We start from the raw sequence: 19,138 nt of genomic DNA, 5'->3' as shown, positions 1-19,138 counted from the left end.
ATGAGTATAAAAAGAAGGTGATGTTGAAAATAAATACTGTACTCTGCAAGATGCACACAGTCAGCACTTCACATGGATAGTTATTCTTTTTGTAGTTATTGATGGAGGAGAAACAGGAAATACATCTAAGGATTGTTTGAAAAAGTGTTTTATAAATTGTGTTGCAGTTGACGATAATGTTTCGACATTTTGCCTTTGCACTAGATGCCTTTGCGTCTAATGAACTATCTGAGTTTGTTGTGGTCTCTATGTCTTGTGTTTGAGAGAGCCCGATTTCTGTTTATACGGAAGGCAGACAGGCAGAAGGGGGAGAGGAATAGTCTTTCATGTTTTTTCCTTTTTCTTTTTTTCACTTATCTTCATTCTGCAGCTGTGCAGTCGGAGGTCCTTGTGCATGAAGACAGATTTGTTCTATGGCCTCGGAGTTGGGTGCCGGGGACGATGGCAGCTGCACTGAGCTGGCAAAGCCCCTCTATCTTCAGTACCTGGAGAGGGCCTTGCGGTTGGACCATTTTCTGCGACAAACATCGGCCATCTTCAACAGGAATATTTCTAGGTTTGTTACTTTATTTTAATAATGTTGTATTCATTTGTGATTACTGTCTCTAAGATTTAATGGTAAACTATTGTATGGTTTTTATTTTTGGTATTTTTTTTCTCTTTCAAATAAAACAGTCAACTTTTTCAAAGACTGTTTGTTCTTTAAGTGTTCATTTATAATAACCTTAAATTAATCATTCAGTCAATCTTTTTTTTTGAGACATGGTCTCCCTATGTAGACCAGGCTGACCTAGAACTCACGGATCTCTGCCTCCACCCCTGGAACACCAGGTTTAAAGATGTGAGTACCATCTTGCCTGACCACTTAGATCTCTCTCTCTCTCTCTCTCTCTCTCTCTCACACACACACACACACACACACACACACACACACACACACACTCATTTATATTATATTGTATTATATTATATTTATACTGGTCTCAAATGACTTTGAACTCCTGATCCTCCTGCTTCCACCAGGTGCTAGGTTTATAGGCATGTGCTGCCACACTTGGCTCAAAATATGTTTTGTTGGATAATCTTTAATTCAGACTTATTCTTTATTATTCAATTTATAGTGATGACAGTGAAGATGGACTGGATGACAATAATCCCTTATTGCCCGAGTCTGGGGATCCCTTAATACAAGTAAAAGAAGAACCTCCAAATTCATTGCTGGGTGAAACTTCTGGGGCAAGCAATTCTGGATTATTGAACCCATACTCACTGAATGGAGTTCTGCAGTCAGGTCAGTGTGGAGTGGGATTCCTCTGGACCTTGAGTTCTCTTGGGGGCAGTCATCCTTTCATTTTTTTTTTTTTTTTTTTTATTCTTTATGTTTCTTTATCCAGAATCAAAATCTGACAAGGGGAATTTATATAACTTCTCTAAGTTGAAGAAAAGCAGAAAGTGGCTAAAGGTAAGAGATAAGACAGAATGTTTCTAGTCCAAATAACCTCCTAAGATTGCAATAGAAGGGAAGTCCCCGCTCCATTTGGGCGTCCTGGCAGGTGTTTCCAGAGACAGGTTTTTATATTGGAGTTGGTGTTGTGAAGAGAACTCAGTGAAGTCATTTTAGTAGACTTATTAAATATGAGACACTGAGGAAAGAAGAGACATTGATTGGATAAGCTACTTCCTTCATTGGCTCACCTTGTAATTAGGAATGTCAATTTACATTTCGTGAATGTTTGAGTAGTTCACCAAATGTCCTGAGTGCCTCCACGTGCCGAGTCCATGTGCCAGCTGCTATTATAGGTAGACAAGTCTCTGATCTGTGTCATTTACATTCTGCATGAGGGAGGTAGTGAGTGAGAGTGTAAACAAGTAATTACAACTGCATTAAAAGATAGCATTTCAACAGAATTCTGAATGATCAGAGTGAGCCGTGTGAATGTCTAAGGTAAGAGCCATTGATCATATGAGACATACACAAGAATCATTCACAAAGAAGCAACTTTGTGTGTCTGGGTGAAGAGGCTAGTGTGGCTGGCAAAGTGAATGCGGTAGTAGAAATGAGATTAGAACCTAGTGATGTGTGGGCTGCCTTCCATTGTTAGGAGTGCCCTTACTCAGATCCCAGCCATAAGTAGTTAGAGTGGCATAGTATTTACACCACTACTGTGACTGGTCTGAGTTAACAGAGGGTGATATTTCTTCTCTTAAAAGGGTCTCTTAGTTAGCATATGCAAACATTTAATTAAAAAAAACTGATTTACTATTTCTTGCTTTTGCTATGAGCTCAAAATGATGTAAGTCCTTTAATGTCACCACCATGTCCTTTAAAACTCAGGTGGTTAAAGTCTGACTTGCTTTCTATCAGAAAGATTTTTAGGAAGTTCGAAATACAGAAACCTTTATGCTTAACTATCACATTTTTAAGAATTGAGATATGGCTCTGGAGAGGTGGTTCACAATGCTTGTTGCTCTTGCTGAGGACCTGGGTTTTGTTCCCAACACATATGGTGTCTCAAAACCATCAATAACTCAAGTTCCAGGGGATCTGATGCCTTCTGACCGAGCGGGCACCAAGTATGCATATAAGTGCATGCAGACAAAACACATACACATAAAGTAAATAAATTAAAAAAAAAAAAAAAGATAAAAATTGAGATATAAGTCACTGACCATAAAATCTAATCTTTTAAACTGTGAGACTTTTAATATGTTCACAAACTTCTTGGCAATTACCATTGTCTAATTTCAGAACATTTCATCATTACATGAAGAAACGCTTTGCTCATTAACGGCCACTCCTATCCTGAGAGTCTCTCAGTCCCTGCTGGCTGTTACTCTGTCTCTCTCTCTCTCTGTTGATTTGCCCATTCTGGACATTTCATAGAAATTGAATCATAGTATTTGGACTTTTGTGGCTGGCTTTTCTTACTTGGTGTACTACTTGAAGGTTTATTATGTTCTGGTATGTGTTAGTACTTTGTATCTTCTCATGGTCTAATCTGAATCCACCACGTTTTGTTTCTCCATTCACGAACTACTGGACATTGAGTTGTTTCTCCCCTTCTAGCTATCACACCTTGCTTTGTTCTTATTCCCTTATATGCTGTATTCCTTTTTTTTCTTTATTCCTGTATCCTAAATTTTTTGTATTCAACATTTAGATGGATTTTTTGTTGTTAAAGAGAAGTCTAAGAATCTGAAATGACTATACTCTGGCTCTTTTGGTCATTGTTCTAGCATCTGGGGAAAAAATGATTGGATTGTAAAAGAAATGGCTTCACAGCAAAAGTTATATTCAATTTTCACCCCTTTTCTAGAGTATTCTTTTAAGTGATGAGTCCAGTGAGGCAGATTCTCAGAGTGAAGACAATGACGATGAAGAAGAAGAACTCAATCTCAGCCGAGAAGAACTTCACAACATGCTTCGATTACACAAATATAAGAAACTTCACCAAAATAAATATAGTAAAGATAAGGAGGTGAGAGTTTCAAGAGAACGCTCCCACCACATTCTTTTAATCTGTATGAAATAATAATTGTTAATAGTTTTATTGTGATAAGAAGTCTAGCTTTTGAAAGTAGGTAATTGAATGTCTTTTGAATATCCTTAGTGTTGTGTTTCCATCCTCACTGTCTCAGTTCTGGGCCACTTTCATCCCTTTAGAAAGAACCCTTTTGCCCTTAGCTTCTGCTCTCGTCTGGTCTTCCTTGGTACCAGGCAGCCACCAGTCTACCTTCTTTCTTGATGCTTCTTTGTAGTTTACATATTTATTTACTTGAGACTTGCTTAGGAGGGTGACCTTGAACTCCCATCTCCACCTTCCAAGTGCTGGCATGTGCCACTACGTACAGTTTTGGTTGTTTTGTTTTTGGGTGGTGTTACAGATTGAGTCCAGGGCCTCATGTATGCATGTTCTTTGTAAATGTGTCCATTCTAGACATTTCATACAGATGGAATCAGATAATGTACTTTTTACCCAGCTTCTCTCACTTAGTGTAATGTTTACAAGGTTTGTCCATGTGTGTACCATGTATTACTATCTCATTCGTTTTTATTGCCAAATAGTTTTATTTATAGAACATGGTGTTTTTTGTTTGTCACTCGATGAGCTGATTTTTTCCACTTTGGGCACTATTGTATACTACTGTGAAGGTTTTTTGTAGATGTATGTTTTCATTTCTCTTGGTTATATATTCAGCACAGAAGTTGCTAGGTCATGTGATAACTATGTTTAACTTTGTGAGACTGTCAGTATATAATTACCAGTGCGATTACTTGTTGATGTTTTCTGTCTGGGAAAAACTTTTCTTCATAGATCAATATTATAGTGATGATAGTTCCCACCCAACCCCCAACCCCCTGGCTGTCCTGGAACTTGCTCTGTAGACCAGGCTGACCTTGAACTCAGAGATTGGTCTCCCTCTGCCTCCTCCTAAGTGCTGGGATTAAAAGTGTACGCCGCCATCACCCATTTGATGATAGTTTTAATGACAACTATTTGACCACTGTTACCAAAACATTCTGATTTTTGCCAGAAATATACACTATTGTACATAATGAACAGTAGTATATTTTAAGACCAAATAATTTTCCAACAATATTAAGGTTGAATGGTAGTTCAGAGAACCTTGAGTAATACACATAAACTTACAAACTACAAACCTATGGGAATGATAAGCAGCGTAATACCTAACTTTCGTTGTTATTGTTGTTTTGAGATAGAGTTTCTCTGTGTAGCCCTGGCTATCCTGGAAACTCACTCTGTAGACCAGGCTGGCCTTGAACTCACGGAGATCTGCCTTCCTCTGCCTCCCAAGTGCTGGGATTAAAGGTGTGCACCACCACCACCCAACAGTATCCTAACAGTTTTGATTCTGAAACCTGATGGCCATAGTGCTTGGTACTCTTCATATTTACTCATTTCTCTTTTTCTTTTTTTGAGACAGGTCTCACTCTATAGCCCAGATGGGCCTTGAATTCATAGCAGTCTGCCTCAGCCATATGTGTTGGGATTACAGGCATGATCTGCTTTGATTTTTTTTAATTGAAATAAAACTGATATACATAGGACTGTAAGTGTACAGCTTGATGCATGCTTACTTAATTTTGCCAGTTGACAGAGGGCTTTATTTTAGTCCTCCATGTTATTCCATCATTTATAATCTTAGAAAATGATGCAAAAGATTTTAATTTATATGGGAATTAAGATTATTGTGGGGTTTGAGAGTCAGTTGAAATGAAATGTTTGGAAGGAATTACTGCTACATGGATGGAAAAAATGATGAATTTCTGTTTGATTTTTGCATTTACTTATTTAGTTTGTGTGTGGGCATGTGTATGCAGCACACATGTATGGGTGTGATTGATGTCAGAGGACAGCATCATTCAGGTGTCTTCCACACTTTGGTTTCCAGGGATTGAACTCAGGCTTTCAGAGTTGGTGGCAAATGCCTTCTTTATCTGCTGATATCTTTCCAGCCCTTAGGTGAATTTCTAAAGAAAAGATTCTTTATCTTTCTGTTTTGTTTTCATTTTTTGTTGTTGTTACAGTGTTTTTGCTTTGTTTCTGTTTTATTTAAGACAGAGTCTTGTGTAGCTCAGGCTGGCCTGGAATTCCTGATCTCCTTGCCTCCACTTACCTCTTCCCTTTAAGCCAGTGTTGGAATTACTAGCTTAAAGAGAAATGCCTGTGGTACCAAAGTGTATCTGGAGTACATAGTGGTGCATATTTTGCATATCAGTATTTGGAATGAGGAGTTCAAAGCCAGCCTGGACTGCATGAGCTGCTGTTGAAAAAGGTTAAAAAAAAAAAAAAAAGAAAGAAAGAAAATATGATAGAAAATCAGATTCGTGAAGGTTTTCCTTCCCAAACTCTTACAACAATCTAGCTTATGCATAGCAGTTGAACCTGTTTTGCTTCAAAGTTAAGAAAGTTGTCTTTGCTGGACTAATTTCTTACTGGTCTGTGGAAACAATGTTTAGGAGCTATGATTTCCTCTGGCTTAGCTTTCTTTAATTGAGATGACTTGAGGCTGTGCTGTGGGGTGCAGGCAGGCCCTTCACAGTGTTTGCCTGCTTCAGTTGCAGCAGTACCAGTACTACAGTGCAGGCCTGCTCTCCACGTACGACCCTTTCTATGAGCAGCAGCGTCACTTACTTGGACCCAAAAAAAAGAAATTCAAGGAAGACAAGAAGCTTAAAGGTAAGCATTTATCCCACCCATATTTACTCTTTCTTCATTTCAGAATTGTGTGTGGTGCATTTGGACTTTAAATGTAGTATCAAATTACTGAAAAACTATAGTCTCTTTTCTGATTAGTGGCATTATTAACCTTATTTCACATTTGTTCTGTGGTCTTTCCTAGAAATAGAAAGACTTAAGAACTATAGATTGTAACACTTGCCAGTAATCCCAGCACTTGGTGGGTAGAATCAGGAGAGTCTGGAGATCAGATACGAATTCTGCTCACAAAGCATATTTTTAGTCTTCCCTTCTTTTTTTTTTTTCACATCCCCCTTTTCTTATCTTCCACTCTCCCTCCCAGTGTAAATTAAGTATTTGTGCTATTTATGATTTTTTTCCTCAAAAAATTTATTGTCCTATCAACTGATGCATTTTTTCTCCTATTATTTTCTTTAGTTGTCTTGCATTTCCACCAAAAAGAAGTAGGTTTCCATGTTGTGACTGTCACTTGAGGCCAGTGATGTTTACAAACCTTTCACAGTGCAAAGTTCAGAAGTCATTTGAATTTTACATATTAGTCTGTTTTTCATGTGAACAGAGGGAATGTCCAATGTTCTTTTCAAATTAGTGAGATCTTCCTTTTGGAATATTTATTGGCTTGATAAAAGGAAGAAACATTGCCTGCCTCTGGTAGAATGAGGAGGAGAGCTCCTGGAGGCTTTTACTTTAGAGTGATGATGGTGTTCTTTGGTTGTGTGCTGGGGAAGGAGTGAAATGCAGCCTTGCAAGCATCTCTTTCCTTTGCAGCTAAGTTGAAAAAAGTGAAGAAAAAAAGACGACGAGATGAAGAGCTTTCCTCTGAAGAATCTCCACGTCACCACCATCACCAGACCAAAGTCTTTGCTAAGTTTTCTCATGATGCACCTCCCCCTGGCACCAAGAAGAAACACTTATCCATTGAGCAGCTTAACGCTCGCCGCAGGAAAGTATGGCTCAGCATCGTGAAGAAGGAGCTACCAAAGGTAAGTGAGTGAAAGGGAGGGGCGGGAACAAGGCAGCGGGAGTGGGAGGGGGTTTTGGTTGGTGCAGGACCAACTTAGACATTTAGTGATGTTCGTCATGTTTCTTACAACCTCCAGAAGTAAGCAAAGTAAGTAAAACTGACCAAATGGGGGCTGGAGAGATGGCTCAGTGGTTAAGAGTACCGGCTATCTTCCAGAGGACTTATGTTGAATTCCCAGCAGCTACATGGTAGCTCACAACTGTCTGTACCTCCAGTTCCAGGGGATCCAACACCCTTATACAGACATACTTGCTAGCAAACACCAATGCACATGAAATAAAAATAAATCATTAAGAAATTTAAAAAAAAAGACCAACTGACCAATATGTGGGCGAATGGGGATATTAGTGATGGGAGGAGGAGGGCCAAATGTAACAGGAACCAGTCAAGCAGATGTATTTACCTGTGTTATAAATCACAGTTATAGTCTACTGGTAGAGGCTAAGTGTGTGTCTCCATGGTTTTATACTCGAGGAGTATGTAGTAAAAGAAAACAACGTATTATGTAAACTAAGACAAAAAGAACTATACAGGGCTGGTGAGTGGCTCAGTGAGTAAAGGCTCTCACCACCAAGCCAATTCCTGCACGTTGTCCTCTGACCTCCACATGGGCACCTTGGCATGTACATACACACAAAACACACATACACGTTAGACATAAAGTTTTAAAAACTACACAGAGTGGGGTTGACACTGTAAATGTGGACAGTGACCAGATGAGCTATTTTGAAATTACATCATCTGTATACTACACTTCAACAGTCAAAGAAAATATATTACCCATGAGAGCTGTTTTCTCACTCCAGGGAGTGATGTTATAAGTAAGGAAAAGGGAAAACTGAGCTGAAGCCTGGGAAATCTGACTAGAATTAGAGATCTTAGAATGAATTTATGGAGACTCACACATGTGACTATAGAAGTATAAGTGATTGTGTTTGCATGTACAAGCTGGCAGAATTCAAATAAGTACCACTTTTGTTTTGTTTTGGTACTGGGGATTAAAACTTAGGGTCTTATATAAGCTGAGTAGAACTGTTTCCTTACTGAACTATATACCAAAGCGACTTTTTGTTTCTTTGGGGGGGGGGGGTCCGAGACAGCATTTGTAGCTATGTAGCCCTGGCTGTCCTGGAACCTGCTCTATAGACCAGGTTGGCCTCAAACTCAGAGATCCACCTGCCTCCCCTCCTGAGTGCTGGGACTAAAGGTGTGCACCACCACCACCTAGCTTCCTGTTTGGATTTTTGAAATGGGGTATCATGTGTACCCGGTTGGCTATCAGTAGAAAATGGAGAATGTCCTTGGATTCCTGACTTCGCTTCCTAGTTGGTTTAGTTTTTCAAGAAAAAGATTCCCTCTGTATAAGCACACTGCAGTCATACATCAGGAGCTTTAACAAGCTGATCAAATATTGTCTGCTTTGTGGTTGATAGTAACATTTCATCAGTTTTCTCCTGATTGAGGCTAGGATCCAACTTTGGAACTACATGTTGCATTTAGTTGTTAAATCTCTTTCATCTGAGTTTTTCAACCTTTGTCTTTTGTGACATTGTTACTTTTGAAGAGGACAGGCCTGTACCTGGTGTTTCTACATAAGCAGATTTGGGCTATGCATTTGCACATCATTTGCACAGTAGTGATGTGTTCTCCTCTGTGAGGCATTTCAGGTAACATACACATTTCTGTCCACTGCTGGATGGCAATCTCTGGGTGACTTTTGGAAGTAATTTGTCTTGTATATACTTGACATTTTCTTTTTCATTCCTTCGGGAATTAAATAAAGGCTACATAGTCTTATTAGAAATGAATCTTAAGTATTACTTGCTACATAGTCTTATTAGAAATGAATCTTAAGTATTACTTTCAAATGTTTTAGGCCAACAAGCAGAAGTCTTCAGCTCGAAACCTCTTTCTCACCAATAGCCGAAAGGTAACAAACATACTTTCCGTTTTCTTTTTTGCCTGGCGTGTGTTCTCCTCTGGGCCTATTCTTACTATTCTTGTGTGTTGTTATGTATTGATCATGAATCAGATAATATGGAAGAGAACTTCTAGATAGTCTCATTCTGCTTATACTTTGAACTTTTAGTGTTAAGCCAATGAATTAATGTTTGGTTCCTGGGCAGATCATAGTGTCTTTAAGATCTGTGCTCAGTCTTTCCATTTAGCAATGATGGGGATCAGAGAGATGGCTCAGTGGGTGAAGGTACTCGCTACCAAGCCTGACAGCCTGAGTTCAGTCCCTGGAACCGTTGATGGAAGCAAAGAGCTGACTCCCTACAGTTGTCCTGGAACGTCCACACACGTGCCATGGTACATGTGTACCCCCAAACACACAGCTGTCACACACACTATAATAGTAACTAAAAAAAGACAAATGTTGATGGGAAGAAACTTCTCTGAGAGAAAAATAACAGTTTGTTGTAAGAATCAGATGAGGTAACATTTTTAGTCTGATTTCTCCATACTAGGCTCTCAGCCCCTCTCTTTCCTCATCTATAAAATAGAGATGATGATGATGATGATGATGATGATGACACTCTTTCAAAGGGCTTTTGTGAACAAAGGATACATTAAGACTTGGTAAAATATGGCTCACACAGAAAAAAACAGCAATGGCTATTATGATTATTAATGTGGTAATAACACTTTGTCACTTCTCAGTGAATTTCAGGGCCTTGCCATTGTTGCATTTCTTTTCTTGGGGAAATGTGAAGGAATATGTTCATCCCAGTTAGGGCACCAAGGACAGGTGAACCATTCAGTTTAATTGGAGTTATTTAGGCATACATGGGCGACTTACAGACAGGACACAGGGAAAAGCCACGCCCCCATCCCGGCCCTAGTCCTTGCAGGGCAGTGGGGCCTACTGAACACTGTCTAGGTAGCTCCCTTAGAGGCTGCTGCTTCCCTTGTGCATGTGCTGTCCTGTAATTTCTCCCACCTTTCACAAGGGAATATTAGTGGGTCCACTCTTGGAAGGGTCTCAAGCCAATAAATATATCCAGGGCTGTTTCATGCCTAAAGTACAGAGTTCTACGACAGTAAGTATATTTTGTTTCATTTAAAGTCTAGATGTAGGTAGGTTTCTTGATTAGGAGATTTAACCTCGGGTCTGGACCTCAGTCACACTTGATCACCCTTTTCTCTTCGTTTTTTCACTCTCTCCCTTCCTCTCCTCACTCTTCCTCCTTTTGCATTTATATTTTTTTGTGTTGTTCATTAACTATTTGCCTTTTTAAAAGCAAAAACGTTTTAAAAGAATAATACGTAGGCTTATATAAAGATTTGATAAATTCTGTTGACTACATATAATTAATGACAGATTAATTCAGGGAATTATCTCTTTAGTAGGACTGTTGTACTTAAAAATAAAAAATAAAAAATAAAAAATGGGGAACACTGGTTTAAAGTCCCAGGCAGAACTCTTGCTGGAAGTAGATTCTTCCCTGTTACGATAATGATGCTGTTTGCAGCTCGCCCACCAGTGCATGAAGGAGGTGCGTCGAGCTGCCTTGCAAGCACAGAAGAACTGTAAGGAGACTTTGCCTCGTGCTCGCCGCCTAACCAAGGAGATGCTTCTGTACTGGAAGAAGTATGAGAAGGTGGAGAAAGAGCACCGCAAGCGAGCAGAGAAGGAAGCTTTGGAGCAGCGGAAGTTGGATGAGGAAATGCGGGAGGTGAGGCAAAAGCAGATTCTAAAAGCCTTCTTAGTACTAAAGCACTAAGAATTGGGTTTGTTGCTTAGTGCTTTCCTGGAACTATAATATAGACCAGACTGTCCTCAAAACTCTCACAGAGATACTTGCCTCTGCCTCCTGAATGTCTGCCCCTTTTCTCTGTTTCTCATTTGTTTGGTTTAATTTCATTATCATCATCATTATCATCATTTTGGTTTTTCAAGACAGGGTTTCTTTGTGTTGCTCTAGCTGTCCTGGAACTCAGAGATCCACCTGCCTCTGCCTCCTGAGTGCTGGGATTAAAGGTGTTCATGACCGGCTGGCTTGTTTTAATTTCTTTAAGAAATTATTATTTTATGTAAGTGAATGTGTTGCCATCACGGATCTGTGCCTCACATGCATGCATGCTGAGGCCAGAAAAGGGCATTGGATCCCCCTAGAACTGGAGTTATAGAGTGTGTTACATAGGGACAGTGAACAATTAATCTAGGTTTCTGAGACCCATCCACTTTTTCATCTACCATTTTAAACTTTAGCCATTACTATTGCTGAATGTGATGTCTCTCAACTAGTCTAGACTTTGTGTATCTAGCAATAGGGAATGAAGAATTTTATTGTCATTGATAAAGCAGTTGGAATGAATAGAAGAACAGTTAGGGTCCAGAAAAGATGAGTATCAGAGGATTGGATGATGCTTTTTTCAGATGTGGCCCCTAGTCTTTCTCAGAGTGGAGCTTTGGAGCCTCTCCTGAACCCTTGCTCATCCTTTTCATTTTTGACTTCTTCTCTTCCCTTTTCTTTCTTTTGTATTTATATTTTTGTGTGCTTAAGTGTTGTTCATTAGCAACATTTGTCTTTTTAAAAGTAAAAACTTTTTTTCGTAGGCTTATATAAAGATTTAATAAATTCTGTTGACTACATATAATTTATGACTTGGATGTTTTTTACCTTCAACACCCCCCCCCCCACCCCCATAGGCCAAGAGGCAGCAGCGAAAACTGAACTTCTTAATCACTCAGACAGAGCTGTATGCTCATTTCATGAGTCGAAAACGTGATATGGGTCACGATGGAATCCAGGAAGAAATCCTAAGGAAGCTGGAAGATAGTTCTACCCAGAGACAAATTGACATTGGTGGTGGAGTGGTGGTTAACATCACCCAGGAAGACTATGGTGAGTCCTGAGTCAGGAGGTAGAGGAAGCAGGTAGCCTCCTGCTAAGCTAAGTTACAATTCTTAAAAGTTTTGTCCTGATTCATAGATAATGCCGATCAGAAAAAAGATTTATTATATTGTAGAAGGAAGTATGTGTGTTTTTGCAAAAGAAGCCTATAAAATAATTTATGAAAGAATTTTCAGTAGAGCCTTGGATAGGTAAGAGTGTTTGCCTAGCCTTCATGGATCCCTGGGTTTGATACCCGGCACCACATAAACCAGGCACAGCAGTGCAATCATGTGATCTCAGCACTTTGGAGGTCTAGGCAGGAGGATCAGAAGTTTGAGATCATCTTCAGTTACATAGTAAGAGGATTTTCACAGTGTAGTAATCAAGATCATGTTGACCTAGAAATGCAGGAGAATAGAAGTATTTCAGAGTATCTTGAGTGTTGACACATGTATAGCTAGATTTCATCTGAAATCTGCGTGATTTTGATTGTCCTGGCAATTGGTATCAAATTATAAAAGAAACCCTAGGTCTGGGAGATAGTAGATCTTAACTCCCAGATGGGTTTTGTGTGCTGGCTTTCACTGTTGGAGACCAGGGACATGAACTTTATGTTGACTACGACTTTACTTTCAGGTTCTTTTGATTATTTGTTTTTGTTTTAGCTTTTTCAAGACAGGATCTCATTATATATCTCTGGCTGTCCTTGAATTCACTGTGTAGACCAGGCTGGTCTGGAACCCACAGAGATCCGCCTGCCTCAGCCTCCTGAGTGCTGGGATTGAAGGTGTGCGCCACTAAGCCTGACTTAGTTCTTGTCTCTGGCAAAGCCTTTAGCCTTTGCCCCTCCCAGTCCTGTGTTCGCCTTGGGATAAATACGTGGAGAACTGAGGATCCACTTATGTGTGGGGTAAGTTGTATCTTTGAAGGAGATCAAGTGTGATAATCTACATGTCTTCTCTTTTCAGATAGTAACCATTTTAAAGCCCAAGCCCTGAAGAATGCTGAAAATGCTTACCATATTCACCAAGCTCGAGTAAGTCTTTTCATGAAAAGACAGGCTGGGCGTAGTAGCCACACCTTTGATCCCAGCACTCAGGAGGCAGTCAGGTGGATCTCTGAGTTTGAGGCCAGCTTGCTGTATAAGATCAGTTCCACAGCAGCCAAGGATTCATAGTGAGACCTTGTCTCAGAAAAAAAAAAGAAAGAAAGAAAAGGCATATTGTAATAGGCCTAGGAAATGTCCCACAGTTTTTCTTTTGCGTGTTCTTAGTTTTTTACTTTATTTTTTATTTATTTACTTTATTTTTACTTTCTTTGTTCATTGTTTCAGTTAAACGAATTGGTTAGCACTCGTGCCTGGTCCTGGTGTGTCTGTGTATGTGTCTGTGTGTGTTCTTGTGTTTATGTCTGTGTGACTCTGACCACATGTAGGGTGAAGTCTTCACTTCTTTCAGAAACAGATGTTATTGGCCACCAGGTGGGTTCTGGTAATTGAACTAGGTCCTGTAGAAAAACAACCAGTGCTTTTAACCCCTGAGCCATCCCTCAGTCTTATCTCTGCTTCAGGATAGTACTAATACTTGGGATGGCAGAATAACAAATACTTAGTTGTATAGAAATTTTATTATTACTAAAGTTGAAAAGTTACAGTTAAGCTACAAACTGTTTTGTTGTTTTGTATCCTCTTGAGTAATCATGGGTTGTTTAATGAAAGAAACTATCAAGAGTCCTGTGCCTTGAGAAACTAAGTCACTGGTTTCTTTCACTCAAATACTAATTTGTTCTATTATTCCTGAGCTAGTCTTTTTTTTTTTTTTTTTTTTTTAAGATTTGTATTTATTCTTTGTGTATGACTGTTTTGCTTCTATGTATATATGTGCACTATGTGTGTGCTTAATGTCCACAGAGGCCAGAAGAGAGTACCAGGTCACCTGGAACTGGAGTAAAGATGAATGTGAGCTTCCATGTGGGTGCTAGGAACTGAACCCAGGTCCTCTGCAAAACAGCCAGTGTTATTCTGAGTCATCTCTACAGCCCTTGAGGACCTAGTGATCTTTAATAAAATTAGTAAGAAACTGTAATGAGTTGAAATAAGTGAAGAAAATGCAGTTTAGTGTGCTTCAGGGAGCCTTTCTGTTACTTTGTCAGGATTAAGAATAGACAAGCTATTAATTTGTCAGGATTAAGAATAGACACAAGCCGCGCGGTGGTGGTGCATGCCTTTAATCCCAGCACTTGGGAGGCAGAGCCAGGTGGATCTCTGTGAGTTCAAGGCCAGTCTGGGCTACAGAGTGAGTTCCAGGATAGCCAGGGTTACACAGAGAAAACCTGTCTTGGGAAGAAAAAAAAAAAAAAAAAAAAAAGAATAGACACAGTTGCTGAGTGTGATAGTACCCACCTTTAATCCCATCACTCTGAGGCAGAGGTGTGCGGATCTCTGTGAGTTTGAGGCTAGCCTGATCTATGTAGTGAGTTCTAGGACAGCCAGTGCTATGTAGAGAGACCCTGTCTCAAAAAGACCAAACAAACTTAAAAGAGTAAACACAAATACCACCTTCACACAATTACTCCAGTTACATTTTGTATTAAAGCCTGTTTTGATTTTTGATATTAGTAGATGTTCATTGTACAAAGGTATGAATTTCTTAATAACATTTTTATTCAAGTATATCATGTACATTCATCATTATCATCATACTCTCCTATGCACTCAACCCCCTGTATCAAAACTTTTAACCAGCCGGGCAGTGGTGATGCATGACTTTAATCCCGGCACTCAGGAGGCAGAGGCAAGCAAATCTCTGAATTCTGGGCCAGCACCAAAGCTACACAGAGAAACCCTGTCTCGGAAAACAACAAAATCTTTGAATTAGCAAGTAATATGATACAGCTTAGTTTGTTAATAAAAACATTTTTATATAATTATTACATTAACTTAGTAAGATATTAGAAAGTTTATTCTATTTTTTAGCATAGTGTAAAAATATGCTAATGAATTTTGTGTTTAAATTTTTTTAAATTTTTATTTTATGTGCATTGGTGTTTTGCCATGGGTGTCTAGTCCCATGGAACTGGAGTTAGCGTTGTGAGCTGCCATGTCGGTGCTGGGAATCAAACCAGGGTCCTCTGGAAGAGCAGTCAGTGCTCTTAACTGCTCAGCCATCTCTCCAGCCCATGCTTAAATTTTTTTATTTTTATATTTTTCTTGACTTTTTATTTTCCAGACAAGGTCATTTGATGAAGATGCAAAAGAAAGTCGAGCAGCTGCCCTCAGGGCAGCAGACAAGTCTGTCTCTGGGTTTGGGGAGAGCTACAGCCTTGCAAATCCATCCATCCGGGCTGGCGAGGATATTCCACAACCCACTATTTTCAGTGGCAAATTGAAAGGTTACCAGCTGAAAGGCATGAACTGGTTAGCCAATCTCTATGAACAGGTAAATTTTAGAAATATGTCAGACCTATAATTTTCTTTCAATTAATGTAATTATGAAGTGAGTTCATCTTTAGCTTTTTTTTTTTTTTTAGATTTACTTATTTTTATTTTGTGTGTAAATGTTTACCTTTATTGTATGTAAGTATACCATAGGCATATAATGTCCATTGAGGTCAAAAGAGGGAATCAGAGCCCCTAGAACTGGAGTTAGAGCTGGGTGTGAGTCATGTGGGTGATAGAAACTGAACTTGAGTCCTCTGCAAGAGCAGCAAGTGTTCTTAAGCACTGAGCCATCTCTCCATTCCCAAAACTTGAGCTTTATGCAAGATTCTGAAAGGTATCGCTGTATTTCTAACCTGGAGATTCTGTTTGTATCCTGTATATAGTATGCCTTAGGTAGTCCTGGTAAGCCTCATTGTTTGCATGATAAATGAGTGAGATTAGGTAAAGAACTGGCCTTAGTCTGGGTTTAATATATCATGAATCACACATATAACTGTAATGGTGGTAAAAGAAACCATTGCATTAGTCTTGGTACTGAGTATCCAATCAAGCTTGGTTGATCTGATCCTCATCTTTGTTACATCTTCTGGCACTGAGTGGAATGAAATGTATGTGGTATAATCAGGTGTTGACCGAATGTCTCTCACTCTCCATGTCTCCCAGGGTATTAATGGAATTCTTGCTGATGAAATGGGTCTTGGTAAAACTGTACAGAGCATTGCCCTCCTGGCCCATCTGGCTGAGGTGAGTAGATGGAATTGTCAGTCATCTTCCTATCCTGAATTTAGGCTCATTTTCTATCAACAGTGAGCCACTTAAAAGCAATGTTATGCTTGGTAGCATATCAAAATAATAGAACTTGTTGCTACATTTGAAGGCCTTTTTAATGGACAGAATGGTATAACATTTAGTTCTCAATGGGGCCAGGACAATATTTGAACAAGTATAACTAGAATCCTTGTCTTTCACTTCCTTTTAAGACCTACCAGGGTAGTGGCAAGGACTTTATTGTTAGATTACAGGATCTGGTACTGGATTCCCATCTCAACACTGCTCTTTCTAGCCATGTCACATAGACAACCCACTTCACCTTTTTGAAGTGATTTCACTTTAAATCTCTGAGGCCGAGTTTTCTATTTTTTTCAAATTAGAGGTAATATATATCTTATAGGAATCTTAGAAAAATTAAATGGGAAAATGTGTAATAACATACATTGAAAAAATTAATACTCTTCCAATTAAAAAACAGTGAAATTATGATAACATAGAAAATAATAAAAATGAATCAGTATGTCATGTATGTTTTTATGAAAAAAATTAAAACCTAGAAGTCACAAGAGAGACTTGTGACTTAGTACTTTACCTCTTTGGTGTGTTCTTATACTAACATTACTTCTTTTCTATTTTCATATTACTTACTTTGATTTTTCAAGACAGGGTTTTTCTTTGTAGCCCTGGCTGTTTTGGAACTAGTTCTGTAGACGAGGCGGGCCGCAACTAATATTGCTTCTTATTGAGTGCATATGTATGGACACTTGGGAGATAGGCACGATTTCTCTTGTTACTGTGTTTCCTGTTTTCCAATTTCTCTTGTCGCTGATTATTTGGGATTGAATAGCTTCAGTTTCCTACAGCTGGCTGACTCAGTTTTCTGTTGCAGAGAGAAAACATTTGGGGACCTTTCTTAATAATTTCACCTGCTTCTACACTTAATAATTGGCACCAGGAGTTCACAAGATTTGTTCCTAAATTTAAGGTAAAGAAGCTCTTGTTCTTTAAGATAAGCTTTCTGACCCTTCTTTTGCTGCCTTACTAATTGCCTTTGGTTCCTGTTGTTGTAATAAACACTGTGACTGAGAGCAACCTGGGGAGGAAGGGGTTGATTTCAGCTCACAGCTTGTATTCCATCATCCAAGGAATTGTCAGCACAAACTCAAGTAGGCAGGAAACTGAAGGCAGGAGCTGAAGCAGAGGCCTTGGCTGATGCAGCTTACTTAAAACTTGCTTGGCCTGCTTTCACAGTACCACCTGCCCAGGTGTGGCACCACCTCCTGTGGGGTGAGACCTTCCACATCAGTCAAGATAATGCCTTACAGACTTGCTTACAGGCCAGCTCTTCATTTTTTTTGAGACAGGGTATCTTGTAACTCTCTATGTAGATCAGGTTAGCCTTGAACTCAAAGAGATCCACTGGTTCCTGCCTCCAGAATGCTGGAATTAAAGGCGTGTGCCACCATACCTGATTTACAGGCCATTTTCTCACTTGTGGTTCCCTCTTCTCTGCCTCCCAATTGTTAGCGTTCAAGGTATGTGCCAGCCCTCCTGGCTCTTTTAAACTGTCGTTGCTGTGTGTGGGGTATGTGCAAAGAAATGTGTTGGCTTTCCTGGAGTCAGGATTACAGGTGTAACCTGTATGAGCGCCTGATGTGGCTGCCGGGAATCAAACTCAGGTGCTCCTAACTGCTTGAACCATTTCTTTAGCCCCCTTACGTTTGCTTTGATACAGTCTTATGCATCACAGGCTGCCCTCGAACTTGTTATATAGCCAGTATTTATGAGTGTAAACCACCATACCAGGTTTATATAGTGTTGAGAGTCAATCACAGGGCTTCATGCATGCTAGACAACCACTCTGAACTGAAGTACCTTCACAGTCCTTTTATATCTGTATTTGTTTTATTGCTTTGCTTTTGTTTTTTAGAGACAGAGTCAAACTCTATCCCCAGTACTTCAGGCTGTCTTAAAACCCCACTGTGTAGTCCTGGGGCTTTGAACTTGTGGTAGGCAGTCAGCTTGCCTTGGCTTCTAGGTGCTAGGATTATATGTGAACCTTGACGCCTGGCTTTTTCTTTTGATTTTATTGAGATGTCATCTGCTGTGGATGACTTTGAACTTCTGATCTTGCCTCGACCTCCCAAGTGCTGGGAGTGTGAGTCATCATCCCCAGCTTCCTTGTATTCATTTCTTAGAAATATTTACTTAGGAGAGTAATAAGGAAGCTTATAAACCTTTATGCTAAATAAATGAAAAATTCAAAGTCTAATATAAGTTATTTGTGCCATTTTTCCACATGAATTGATGGTCAAGGTAAGATGATAGAAAATAACTGTCTTACTTGTTTCAAAGTAGATTTTGGCAATTTTTATATTGTATTGTAATCTATTTATAATCATTTTTCTTAACTCTAAAGTTAGTCTTGATCTAGCTTATAGCATCTAAAGTAGATAATGTGAAAATTGATTTAACTAACACAGAGAGGAAAAATTGAGATTGACTGGGCCAGGGATGTTCACTTGGTAGAATGCTTGGTTCCTATAAATGAAACCTCAGATTGGACCCACAACACTGCATAAAACTGGTGGCGAGGGTGGCCAAACCTATAACCTTGCATGTAGAAGGTAGAAGCAGGAGTATGAAAACAGCATCCTCAGCTATAGAGCAGGTTTCAGACCAGCATGAAACCCTGTCTTAAAAAGAATCAAGAGGTGTGTTACAACAGATTAGGTCTAACGTAGACACAGTGCAAACAGTTTTTACGCTGAACATGGTGGCTCATACCTCTTGATTTCATTACGTGTGAGGCAGAAGTGGGAAGATAAGAATTCAG

The 19,138-nt window shown here is 39.4% G+C and overlaps 1 protein-coding gene across 1 annotated transcript in view; it reads left to right on the top strand.

Moving 5' to 3' along the window:
- The first annotated feature begins 380 nt into the window (after window positions 1–380).
- The window catches only part of LOC131902138 (chromatin-remodeling ATPase INO80), a 36,161-nt gene continuing 17,403 nt past the window's right edge, over window positions 381–19,138 (top strand). The window contains exons 1-13 of the mRNA XM_059253169.1: window positions 381–556; window positions 1,122–1,291; window positions 1,395–1,462; window positions 3,318–3,479; window positions 6,083–6,203; window positions 6,993–7,207; window positions 9,125–9,178; window positions 10,725–10,928; window positions 11,906–12,101; window positions 13,061–13,128; window positions 15,320–15,529; window positions 16,195–16,275; window positions 17,192–17,287. Of these exons, the coding sequence (XP_059109152.1) occupies window positions 414–556; window positions 1,122–1,291; window positions 1,395–1,462; window positions 3,318–3,479; window positions 6,083–6,203; window positions 6,993–7,207; window positions 9,125–9,178; window positions 10,725–10,928; window positions 11,906–12,101; window positions 13,061–13,128; window positions 15,320–15,529; window positions 16,195–16,275; window positions 17,192–17,287 (1,788 nt within the window). The 5' untranslated portion in view covers window positions 381–413. The remainder of the gene's footprint in view (window positions 557–1,121; window positions 1,292–1,394; window positions 1,463–3,317; window positions 3,480–6,082; window positions 6,204–6,992; window positions 7,208–9,124; window positions 9,179–10,724; window positions 10,929–11,905; window positions 12,102–13,060; window positions 13,129–15,319; window positions 15,530–16,194; window positions 16,276–17,191; window positions 17,288–19,138) is intronic.

Source organism: Peromyscus eremicus, unplaced genomic scaffold (genome assembly GCF_949786415.1).
Source record: "Peromyscus eremicus unplaced genomic scaffold, PerEre_H2_v1 PerEre#2#unplaced_2920, whole genome shotgun sequence".
NCBI classification, from domain to species: domain Eukaryota; kingdom Metazoa; phylum Chordata; class Mammalia; order Rodentia; family Cricetidae; genus Peromyscus; species Peromyscus eremicus.
Note: the sequence above shows the minus strand (reverse complement) of the source record. Positions and strands in the feature narration are given on the sequence as shown.